The sequence below is a fragment of the Haliaeetus leucocephalus genome, unplaced genomic scaffold (genome assembly GCF_000737465.1).
Source record: "Haliaeetus leucocephalus isolate CR32 unplaced genomic scaffold, Haliaeetus_leucocephalus-4.0 Scaffold730, whole genome shotgun sequence".
NCBI lineage: Eukaryota > Metazoa > Chordata > Aves > Accipitriformes > Accipitridae > Haliaeetus > Haliaeetus leucocephalus.
The window spans coordinates 344431-356964 of NW_010973166.1; the positions used below are offsets into that span (position 1 = coordinate 344431).

Below are 12534 nucleotides of genomic sequence, written 5' to 3' on the forward strand. Positions count from 1 at the left end.
GGAAGCACCAGGGCTCAGGGAGGTTTCCCAGCTCAGCTCCAGATCCAAGCAAACCCCAACAGGAGCAAACTCCTCTCTGGTCAAGTCACTCATTTTACTGGCCCCTGGCTGCCCCACATAAAGCCAGGCACTGCCCTCACTCTCCAAAAGGCAAGAGGAGAAACCCACCCAGACCTGCATGATGCTCAGGTCCCACTCACACTCTTCACACACAGGTGCTTCAGGGAGCACAGCTGAGCGCTGAGCATCCCAAGGCACGACTGTGACACCCTGGGAATTTATGCTAACAAGCGATGAGCAATTTTATACACACGCACATGGAAAAATAACTGCTTTGCAACAGATACCTCCTCTGAGCCCCTCCAAGGCCACTTGACTAGTGCAGCTGGGGACCTGGCAGGGAGCAGAACAGATGAGCCTCGCACCCATCTCCGATCCATGTACTCCAGCACGGCCAGTGATTTAACACAACTCCCTTTCCCAGTGCCCCAAATCAGGGCTGCCTGAACAGTCCCCATTTCAAAAAGGATGGATGTTTCACCACATTTGAAAACCAGGCTCCAGCAGAAGATCTCAGGTTCGGTGCTCCATGGTCAAAACCAGCCCTGCACCCAGCAGCGTGAAACCCCGACCTCTGCACGTGGTGACATTCATCTCGCACATGGTGAGATTCATCTCGGCCCTTTTGCACCCCACATTTAGAGGAGACCCCAAACAGTGGGGCAGCGCCGGGCTCCAGAGCTCCCGCAGGGTGTCCTCCCCTTGCACCCTCCTGGCCGCAGCAGCACCTCGGGTGTGCTGGAAGCACGTGGCGGTTGAGTCACACTTGCTGCAAACCCCCTTCCTCGCAGCACCTCGTGTTTTACAGCGGCTCTTGCAGAGTCTCTGCTGCTGGGCTCTGCATGCATGGCTCGCGCTTCGCACCTAACGAGCGCGTTAGCAGCCGCCTGGCTGTTTGCAGGCGGCTGTTCAGCTTTGCACGGGGCTGCAAGACCTGCACACCCCATCTCTCCCGAGGCTATAGCACACAAATCTGCCCACAACCGCTGCCTTTTAGTAGGTATTTTGGAAGCTGCTGAGGACTTGATTCTCTTTCCACCAAGAAATGCTTTCCTCCTGCTGCAAAAGCACCCACCCCTAGCACCCAGCCCCAGCATCTCCTAAGGCTCCCTGTACCTTTTTGCCCTCCTGCTTCCCTGTAGTCCCAATCCCTTGCACCATGAGAGGTCTTTTGGGTTTATAGCAAGCAGCTGTGGACAGCTAACTCCCATTAGGCCTTGCCATGCATTTTTTATTAGCAGCACGGCTGCTCTTCCAGCACTGCTGTAATGCTCGTGCCTAGGAGGCAAATGTTTTTACCCATCGTTGCTAACAGCCGTGGCCCTGTGCAAAGTCAAGTTGGCTCTTGGCATGACCTGGCTGTGGCTTGGTTATCACTGCTGGGCAGGCACTCCTGCCTGTCTGTAGGTTGCTCCGACTCTCGGGACTTTACTGGGGCCACAACATTAGGATCAGGAGTTCAACCTGACAGCCAGATCCACGCAGGGAAACAGGTTTTCCCTGCACAGCAGGCTCTGGTCCTCTGCACTGGCCGTGCTGCATTTGTGAAGCACTTGGAGCCTCTCCCAGCGTGAGCAGAGGGTGCCCGGGGCCATGGCCGGACACATGCCCACACTTGTACCTGTTCCCCCCTGCAACCACATGCAACCTCAGCAACCGCTTGCAACCGCAACCGCTTGCACCTCGCGGCAGCCTCAGACCCCACGAGCAACACTGGCAGGAGAAGCAGGCAGCCCTGGCTCCCCTGCCTGCATCCATCCATGTTTGCATCGCTCCCACAGCTATAAACAGCAGCTTTCTCCATGCACTGGTGGTTTTGTTTGTCCTGGACTAACCAATTCCTGACTGGGGGCTGCGGTTCCCGTGCTGCATGGCTGGTGTACCTGCTCCGGCTGCTCCAGAGAGCACAGAGCAATGCTCTGGGCAAGAGACCCAGCCAGGACAGGCAGCGCTGACCCCCCTCCCTGCAGAGCCCACCAGGCCAGCCCACAGCCCCAGCACACGCTTGCCACGGGTGTTTTTCTTCCCATCTCAGCTCCAGGCAGCGTAGGGGGAAGAGGAGAGCGGCAGCTCCCGGCAAGCCGGGCTCCTCCTCGCTGCCTGCAAGCACAGCGGCTGAGCGCTTCCAAACGGGAAAGCAAATAAACAATCTTGGTGAATAAATACAGCCTTTCGAGTCGGTGTTTCAGAGGAAATGACGATTTCGAACTCCTCTCCTGTTCGCTCCCTGGGACCAGGGGAGCCAGGCTGAGCATCTGAAGCTGCCAGCACCACCGAGTGCCTGTGCCGTGTCCCAGCCCCGCAGCACACACCGGCAGCCCCTCTCCAGCCCAGCCACCCCCCCAGACCTCAGCATCACTCTTTAATGACAAAACTGCAACCCAGTCCCTGCCCCGTGCCAGCAAGTCTGCAGAGGCAGAGAAGTAGGACAGCGAGCCTCTTTGCCAGCATTATATTTCCCTCTGGTCCCTACAGAAATCAGGTTTGGTCTCGACCCAGCCCAGGGAAGGGGCATCTGCTCCAGTATAAGAAGAAAAGCAAAAACTCCTTAGCCCCTGTTTTGGACTGCAGAGACGGCCAGAGGAGCCACAAAGCTGAAACTCCCCTCTAAAAGAAATCAAAGTCCTTCAGAGTCCCAGGGACTGGAACTGGAAAAGCCGTAACGCCCCACAGTTTAAGGCTTTTTCTTTTTTTTTTTAACCCATACTGTGATTTCTACCTAGCAAAACAGCATTTTACACAGGCAAGGCTGATGAAAACAATGAGAAAGGCAATCACACCCATGAAAAAAACACACGTGGAAAGCACCACGGGGCTGATTAGCTTTTTGTGATACTATCTACAAATTTTGGGAGCCATGCTTCCAGACCCAGTAAAATTGCGGAAAAATGGATCTTAAAATCACGATACAGTTACACAAGTGAATACTATAGTAAGCAATTTCTTTGAGAGATTGCTAAAGTGGTTTTCCTGTGATCTCCCTCTCCTCTGTGGTGTTAACCTGCAAGAACACAGCCTCCCATCACTTTATTCCGGTGGGAAAGCTGAGAGTCCCCCGCCGATCCCCCCAAACCTGGGACATGTGCTGGGCACGGTCCATGCTGGTTAGCAGCAGGAGCCTGCTCTGATTTGCTGCTCTGAGTGACGAAGATGATGGCAGAGCATCCCAGTGGCTTTCCACCCCTGTCCAGCCCTCCTCCACCATCTCCTGGGGACTGCAACTCCCATGCGTATGCCTCATTCTTCTATTAAAAACCAGGCAAAAGCCCATTTTGCTGCCTCCAAGCAGCAGAAAGACTGAGCACCCATAGCCTTTGCAACCTAGAGACACCCTGCGAGACAGCCACTGTCCCCAGGGAGGGCGAGAGGCACAGCTCGACAGTGCTCGGAACAATGTCCGTCCCTTGCCGCCTCCCAAAGTGAATCAGCAGCATTTTACTATACCAATGCCCCAATCTTCATTCAATTAAAAGCCAAGGAAGGTCCCTAATCCTTTCCATTATAGGTAAGTAATAGCTGGTTCTTTGCAGAGGAGCGGGAAAGGGAGGCACTTTATGGTCCAGGCCATCGGGGACACCATGACAGTGTGTGTCTGCCCGGCATTGTCACTGGTGCTGGGAAGATTATTTGGATAGCGGGGCTGTGGCCTCCCAAGTGTCCTAGTGAGCCCCTGATTTAGCAGCTGTGGTGGTAAACAGGGGTCCTGCAGAGCGTAGTGTTCAGTGCTCCCAGCAGCATCTCCCATCCTTACCCTCCAGCAAGATCCAGATGGTGGATCAGCAAATCCCACCGAGCAGATCGGCTCCAGCCTTCCCAGTAAGGACATCCCAAATGGCGGGAGATCAGACTTTCTCAGGAACTGCCGGTACGAACCCTCGAGGTCGATCAGACCATAAATTGCCCATCTGTGTAGCTCACCGGGCTCTTCGAGTGCCGCAACTGGGGCTCTAGCATGGGGAATGCTGCTGCTAATTGCTGCAGGCGACAAAGGATGGGGAGGAGGGGACACGGGGAGCACCGATGGAAGCAGCCCCTGGCTTTTGCAGAGAGCTGGTCATTAACACAAGAAACAAGGTGCGGGGCAGGTTGCTGGTGCCAAGCATGGGCAGCGCTGGGCACGCACGGGCTGCAGCACAGTGGTGTGAGCAGGCAGCAGCTGCCCGGCTGCGCTAAAGGTAGGGGAACCACACTGCCAGGCAGGAGACATCACCTTTCCTGCTATACTCAGTTATGCCTGGGCAACAGGCGCTCTAGTTAAGTCTCTAATCCCATTGATACACCAGAAGCAGCCAAGAAATGGTCTTTTTTCAGTCTGAACACCCAGGTGGTTCAATCCTGTCTAATTCCCCTGCTGAAGCAGCAAGATCCTGACACCGCCATCTCCTTTAGGAAGAGAAAAACCAAATCCTCGTGGTAAGGTCAAGCCCTTGCCATGAACTCTCCCCTTTCTACCCCAGTCTAGGTTTCATGGTCAGTCTGCCCGTGCACACCAACCTGCACCCCCAGAAGGACCCTGGGATGGACCAAGCGACGCTGGCAGCGCAGTGCCTTTGCCTGGGGTTAAAAACCAGCCTTTCTGCTCACAACAAAGTAACTATCAAAGCATGTTTCCCCATCACAAACCATCCAATTTGCCTCCCGCAGAGCAATGCCACTCTGCAAATCTCCAGGCACTATGGGAACCAGGGTATAAAAACATTCCCGGTGCAATGACGCCAAAATTGATGCTGAAATTAGGCTGGGAACAGAACTGGCATGGTTGCTTCTAGCCCATAAACTAAAACGTACGTATACGGCCAATCGCCCACAAAGATATAGGACTTTGTGATCGCCTGTAGGTTTTTTTTCTGCTTACAGCTTTGTCCCCAAGTTGCTCCCTGGGCACCCCAAGCACTTGGGCATCAGCAACTTCAAGCCACTGTGAACCACAGGAACTCAGCCCAGCCTTTTCCCTGCTCCATCAGCGCTGATAGGTATTTGCAGCACAAACACCAAAGGTCCCAGCTCCCTGTAGGACACCAGAACACTGCCCCTGCCCCAGGGAGGGGGTCTGAGCCCAGCTCCGGGGCTTTCCGAGGCCGCCGCAGGGATGCAGGCACATTCACTGCCTGGTCCGCAGGGAGAGCGGATGCGCAGTGCCCAGAAACCAGGTCTGCTCTTACAAAGCTGCCCCGGGGAGCACAGGAGGAGAAGGAGGAGGGAAGGATGGATACCTCCCCACTCCCCAGGGACAGCCCTCGCGCAGGAAGCTTGCTGCAGCCCGTGCCCACAAGGTTTTGCTCTCTGCAGCGGGTTGCACGAGCAGCCCAGAGATGAGGCCCAAAGCCCTTAGAGCTCCCTTTGCCTGGAGACATGTAACACATGCCTCTTTACTCCCCATCCCCTGCCCAAACGGGATGGACTGACCCCATCTCCATCACAAAGGAAACTCAGCATCTCACAGACCTCCAGGACACAGAAATACCATCTCCAGCTCCCCATCCCCATCCCCAGCTGCCCAAAGAGACCCCAGAACAGCTCTACTCACATTGTACAGAACTGTGGTCCACCCTTCCATGGTGATGCACTGGAAGACGGTCAACACAGCAAAGAGGATGTTGTCGAACTGCGTGATCCCATCGTTGGGACCGATCCACTCCCGGCATTCATAGCCTGGGGGGCAACCCTGCACCCCACAGGGATGGGGGGGGTCCAGTTCCTCTAGTTCACCTGCAAGCACACAGCAGAAAGCCAAAGGAGGCAGACGTAAGAGAGAGGCAAGGGACAGGCAAGGGGAAGAGCCCGAACGCAGATGGGCTTGGGGCAGAGCAGGTGACCCTGCTAGGACTAGCCCTGGCTGCACACAAACTGCTCCCATAAGAAATTGGGACATCCTGAACACGACCCGGTGATGCCTGGTGTGCACAAAGCAAAATGCATGATCTTCTCGGCCCTGGGCTTCCCATGATAGCAACATGCACTCGTCCCAGCTGTTTTCCACCCGCGGGATGCAAAGTGGGTGCAGAGCCCTTCTCCCCACCTGAATTGTTTGTGTAGCAGGCTCGGTGCAGCTTCCCACTGTAAAACTCCAGGCCAATGATGGCAAACATGAGGATAGCAAAAAAGAGCAGCAAGCCAATCTGGAGGAGAGGCACCATGGCCTTCATGATGGATTTCAGCACAATCTGCAGGCCTGGGAGGGAAAAGAAAGGAACAGCTCAGTACAGTGATGCAAATCCCCTGCCTGGGGCATCCCACCTCTGGCAAGAGGAGGACAGTGAGCAGAGAGGATGGACAGTCATCAGACAGATCCAAGAGGCCAGCACAGTCTGGAGGATCCCTTTGGGCAGCTGGGGACCATGGAGGAAAACACCATCCCAGGGGGAGCAGGGAGGGCCAGGCTGCAGAGCAAGGCTCTGGGAGGGCTGGTTTCTGGATCTGGTCCCCTTGCTGGTGCCCTGCCTGTCCTTTTCCCACCTAGACTTGGTGGGATGTGGCCTGTGCAACTGTCCCCTTCGTTGCCCCCAAGGCACAGATCCAGCACACCACCTAGCTGGTGCCCAGGACAGGAGGGGTGGGAAGACCGGTGCCAGCAGCAGCCTAGTTTCTTTATTTATCCCTGTGCCAGCAGATGAAATCCTGCAAAAACCTGAAATCTCCCCTGAATAAACCTCAGTCCTGAAAGGATCCACCCACTGCCTTCTGGCCAGGGAAGCAGAGCTGCCGGAGGGTCTCAGCGAGCCGCTGAGCCCAGCTTTGTGCCAGCACAGAGCGGGCTGGGCAGGGGGGAATTGCCACCCAGGGACACCAAATGCTGCCATCCTAGAGTTCCCGCTACATGGGGAGGTTTGTCCCCCCCTTCCCTAATTTCACCCTACATCCCTGAGGTGGCACGAGGACCCCTCTCACTCTGAAGGACATCAGGGATGGATGCGGACACCCCGGGAGGAGGACCAGGAGCATCCAACTTACTGGGAATGCCCGAGACGAGCTTCAGAGGTCTGAGCACGCGCACGGCCCGCAGCGTCCGCAGGTCCACGTGGGTGTTGAAGTGTGTCCCAGCAGTGGCGAGGATGCTGTGGGCAGACAGGGAGAGAGCAGAGTTATCCTGGGCAAAGACCTCGGCCACCCCAGTGTCAAGACCCATGTTCTCACGCCAGGCTGGGGGAAGTCACAAGGAAGACCACGTCCCCGGGCAGGTACAGAGATTCAATGCCTCGCAAAGCCCATGTGCCAGCAAGCCCCGTTTGATGCCGGCACCAAAGCTCGTGGGCCACTATGGTCAGCCAAAGCCACCCAGGGGCTACCCAGCCCTGGCAGCCCCCCATCGATGCCCCCCACATGCCAGGATGGCTGGGGACAGCCCCATGCTGCAGCGCTGGCCATCACCCGTGCCATGAAATCGCACTCTGGGGTCTCAACACTGCCGACGCCACGCTCATCACAGCTGCGTGGGTTTAACCTCCCTTCCAGGCAGGTGGCACATAGACCACAGATAGTGCCCCAGAGATGGGGATCTCCCCCCAGTGGTCACCCATGCTCCCCTGGCAGCCCCTCCAGCCATCAGCTGCTCTGGCTTTTTCCGTAACTGGAGCTTCCTTGGAGCCCCACCTCTGGGATTGCCAAGAAGGAGCCGAGAACCTCACACGCATTCAAAAATCTATAGTAATGAAAGTTTGATGACCTTGGAAGGCAACCAGCAGGCACAGGAAGGACTCCAGAGGTTTTCTTTTAAAACACAAAGATTTTTTCAAACCCATCTCTGGAAAACAAATTGGGGCAGAAGGGAGCTGGTGCACACCGAGTCCAGCAGTGGAAATACTCAAGGCCCCTGTACTTGCTGGGGGGATGGGGATAGCGCAGCTCGGAGATGCTGGCAGAGCTGCAGGAGCTCAGACAGCGGTGCCGGAGCTTGTGGCCTCCTCTCCCATCTGGGCTCGTTCCCCAGGTGCTGGGCGAGGAGGAGGAGGGAGGGTTGCAGTGGAGGAGCAGGGGATGGGAGAGGAGGGGACGGAGAGGAGAGCGGGACAGAGGGAGGCAGCAACCTCAGGGCTGTTTGCAGCAATCCAAAAAACAAGGGAAATTGGGTCATTGTTCCACTAATTCATCTAATTACAGGCCAGATCAGCTCGCTGGTGCGCTGAGCAATTAGCACTCTTTCTCTCCCCCTCTCCCCGAGGTACGGCAGGTACCAACCTGCCCCTCCAGAAAGGCGGCTGGGTTTCCTAGGATACCCCAGCAGCAGAAATGCTCTCACATCAGCAGACCAGGTTGTTTCAACTCCTTTTCTTAGCCTCCTCCTCCTCCCTGCCCCAGCACAAGGGGTCAGCTGCAAAGCCTGGCCCCAGCAGCAGATGGGATGCATCACCCCAGCATCACCCATCACCCACAACTCCTCGTGTATCGGGCTGCTTATCCCTGATATATAAAGGGACCTTTTACCCTTGATGGCACTTTCCCTTTCCCCCGTGCCCCAGCCTGTGACCAGCCCCCGCTACCCATGGAGCTGACGGGAGAGCAAAAAAGGGACTTAATTAAGTCAGGAGCACCCAGAGGCTGGGGAGAGCTGCATTGTTAAATTGGTTGTAAGATCAAAATCAGTAATTATGATAAAGCACGGCCACTCAGCAGCACATGGAAGACAGAAGAGCACAGGTGCTTTCATTTTTTTCGTGCAACCTGCCAGTGAGAGCAGGGTAACCCAGCGCTCCCCAAAACACCGGTGTAGAGGACACAGTGCACCCAACACTACTTTGGACACCCCAAGACCCTCCTTCGGCTTTTGCTGCTCGCATCCTGATATCTGGTGTCCAAGCAGCCTCACAAAGGGATGGGGAAAAGGCATTTGCAGCCCCTGCGCTGACTCCGGCCAGGGCCGAGCATCTCCAGGAGACCGGGGCTGCTCCTGGGCTGGACACAGGCTCCAGCCCTTCTCCTGAGGGTTCACCAATGCAAGCCCAGCACCATGAAAAGCCAGCTGGAAGGCTGCTGGCAGCAGCGCGGGATCGACAGCTCTCTCCTACCACCACGGAGCAGCACGAGCCGTGGTCCTACAGAGCCGGGCGGAGTGATGGAGGTGGAGACATCACCGGTCCCAGCCACACCGCACGTCTCCTCCCCAGGGCAGGATCATCACCGGCCGCCCATCGCGGCCGAGGGGAGCAGAACACCCTGGCTGCAAAGTCCTCCGCTAACCCAGATTTGTTTGAAGGGCTCAGGAGCCGCCGCGCCGAGCCTTCAGGCAAGGTTCAGGTGATTTCAGGGCACTACTTCCCAGCGCTCTAAATTAGCTGCTAAGAATGGGACTCCTCTGTGGCAAGGTGACATGCTCCTTGTCCTCACTGGGGGACAAGGGACATCACGAGCTCTTTTGGAAGGAGGTTTGGACAGATCACCGAAGCGAGGTGGTGGCACTGCAGACATGTCTCCCGACCGATGACAGAAAGATGACCCACCACTACAAAATAGGTGCCTCTGCACCCTTTTGCAGGCACAGCCACAGTTCCCGGTGAGGGCAGATGCACTGGGAGCAGGCACTCCTGGAGCTTCTCCCAGCAAACCCATCCATCCCAGAGCCTCTGAGCAGGATCTGAGCAGCCCTGGGCCATTTTTAGACCAATTGAGGTGGCTGGAAGAAGCCAAGCAAGCTTCCAGGCATGTAAGGATGGCTTCTATCTGCCCTTCCCAAGCCCTTCAGTGGCTCTAAATAACACACATTGTTGTCTCCCCAACAGCCAGGCTTCTCTAGTACGCACAGACACCATTACCACGTTACTGCTAATAATAAATACAATGCTTAAAACACACCTTCCTGCTTTGGAGTTCAGCATCTCACCTGTTAATCAGTTATTAACCCTCTAAGCATGCCTTTTTTTTCCTTTTTTTTTTGCAGAGAGCCATCCGTATCACCCAGCATGACCTATTTCCGATTTATTTATTGACACACGTTAAGGTTTCTTATAGCTCCTCGGGATGCGCAGCACAGAGATGAGACTTGGGCTGTGACAGACCTTTGTGCTGACACAGGGCGGCAGCTCCGGTATCTGTAGAACAATTTAAATCCTTTTCGAACACTTACAATATCCACGTCTGACGTGCTAATAATTATTCTTTATTTTTAGGCAAGGACCCAAACTAAAATTACATCTCACCATCCAAGTTATTTGAAAAAGCTGCCAGATTGGGCTATAAAAATCCCAATGATCTCATGCTTTTCATCATATGTACTGGAGAAAAAAAGAAGGGGGGAAAAAAAAAGTGAAGGCGTTTTTATAGGTCACCCAGGCAAAGGGGTTAGTTTTACTTCTTCAGAGGAAAGGGGGAAGAGAGACTTCAGGTGGAGAAAAGAGCAGAGAGGAGCTATTGGAAGAATGCAAATGAGAGAGGAGGCAGGATGGGAAATATATGCTAATCCCCCAAAGTATAATTGAATAGTGAGCAATCATTGGCAGACAAAAACATGCTTTCGGGAAAAAAAGAAAAGAAAAAAAAAAATCCGATGCTTTGTCTTTGCAACCAGGATGATTATTTTATTTTATTTATTTACAGGCTCCAGAGCGAAGGGCGAGCTCCCGCTGGGCCCGCCGCACCTGCAGGCTTTGGGGCTGGCTGCCGGTGGAGCGATGCTCAGCCCTCGGGCACCGCTCCAGCTCGCAGCAGCTGAGCAAAGCGCATGCCCTTGCCTCCAGCTGAAGACCCGCACCTATAGCTTTCTCTTCCCGGAGCGGGGGGGGAAAAAAAAAAAAAAAAAAAAAAAACCACATTTTCAACGACTCTCTGTTCTTTAGGACTTAGCAGAACAAACCATGAGCAATGCTCCATGACCCTGCCCACACAAAAGCCTTTTTATTAGCACAGAGCCAGCACCAAATTCGGGCACTATCACATACTACAGCACCCACCGTGCCTCTGCTGCCCGTGCCAGGGGCTGCGCGTCGCATCCGCTCCCGTCCCCATCATCCCATCGAGAGCTGCACCAGCAGCCCTGAAGCCTCAGCCCTTGGGGACAGCCCACACAGCTCAGGACATGCTGCAAAGGTCTTCGTACTGGGGACCCCAAGCAAAGGCTGAACCCCCAGATGATCAGATTGACCCTTGATTCATCCCCCCAGCCCAAACTGAGCATCCCTTGACCATTTCCCTCAGGGACTGCTGCAGAGGCACGTGCAGACAAGCCGTCCCAGCAAAGGGCAGCTCCGGGGTGTGCTGGGTGAAGGGAGGGATCGGCTGAGACAGACTAATCTCAGCTGAAAATCTGGGACAGGGAGGGTGCTGGCTGGCTGGCTGGCTGGCTGGCTGACGTGCAAATTAATATTTATAATTAAGTGGAAAGGCCCCTGAAGGCTTGCACTGCCACCTGACTCTACGAGGGAGACTACTTCATAATTAATACACTGGTCAAACGGCTCACAGAAAGTAAGTTACCTGATGAATTTACCCCATTCTTGCCCTTTTCTGCTGGTGAATCAATCCCTCCCCTCTCTTCAGAGAGCATCACGAGTAGCGGGACGTACTCTAGGCTCTTGGGTCCAAACTCCGCTCGAGGCAGGGCCAGCGGGATCAGGTTGCCCACCCTGAGGATGCCCCAGCAGAGCACAGTGGTCCCGCTTTGGGGATGCCAAGGGACAGGGAGACCAGGTCCAAATCCTGCCATCAGCACAGTTCAAAGCAACCTCAAAGCCTCCATCGTCTTCACTTTCTCTTTCTAGGTTTCGGGGCCGTGACACAAGTGGATTGCACTGCTGCAAAGCTGCTGATCCCGTCTTTCCTGGCTGCTTTGAGAGCCCTGAACTGGGCACCAACAACTCCCTGCAAGGTGTGATGAGGGTGAACAACGAAATCGGCCTTTACCAGCCTTCGGTCTGGGGGACAAAATGATCCCCCAAGGCCACCTCTTCCTGGACAAGCCCCTAGGATTTGGTGCATGAGGGAGCACCCCCTCTGCACCCTGCGAGCTGGCCAAACCCCGCACCTCCCTCCCACCTGCGGCCCCTGCGACGCCTCTCAGCGGATGCAGGATTTGGCAGGGTGGGGAGATGCTGGTGAAACTGTTTGCACAAATGGGACCTGATGGAAACTTAAAGTCATTGCCAGGAGGCTGGAGAGCCGGCCCCGCAAAGAGAAATACAGCACAGGTGACCATGTACCACGGGAGGAGCTGTCTGAACTCGTGCCAAAGGTGAGGTCCGAGACCCCAGGGATATTCACCCAAGCCTGGGTGATACCACATTCCCATGTGAGGACGTGGGGGAAAATAACCCCTTTCCCCCTTCCCTCGAGCCAGGCTTTTACCCCGCAACTCCTCTCCCGGAGCGAGGTCTGTGGCAGCGCAAAGAAATGGCACGTGGAGACTTTGCAGCTTGGCCCAAGGCTTTACCGCCACAGGAGGACGAGGGCTTCGCCCCAGCCCGGGAGCTCCGCAAGGATGTCGGGGCTGCGGAAGGAGCCCCCAGGGAGCGCCCGGGGTGGAGGGGTGCCTGGGAGGGGAGGCGATGC

At 55.5% G+C, this 12534-nt stretch overlaps 1 protein-coding gene across 1 annotated transcript in view; it reads right to left on the bottom strand.

Annotated features, from left to right (window-relative positions):
- Nucleotides 1-12534, bottom strand: part of CACNA1E (calcium channel, voltage-dependent, R type, alpha 1E subunit) — a 171774-nt gene that overhangs the window by 69366 nt on the left and 89874 nt on the right. Inside the window, exons 6-8 of the mRNA XM_010580622.1 lie at nt 7012-7115; nt 6080-6232; nt 5588-5769 (exon numbers count right to left, since the gene is read on the bottom strand). Coding sequence (XP_010578924.1) covers nt 5588-5769; nt 6080-6232; nt 7012-7115 — 439 coding nt within the window. The remainder of the gene's footprint in view (nt 1-5587; nt 5770-6079; nt 6233-7011; nt 7116-12534) is intronic.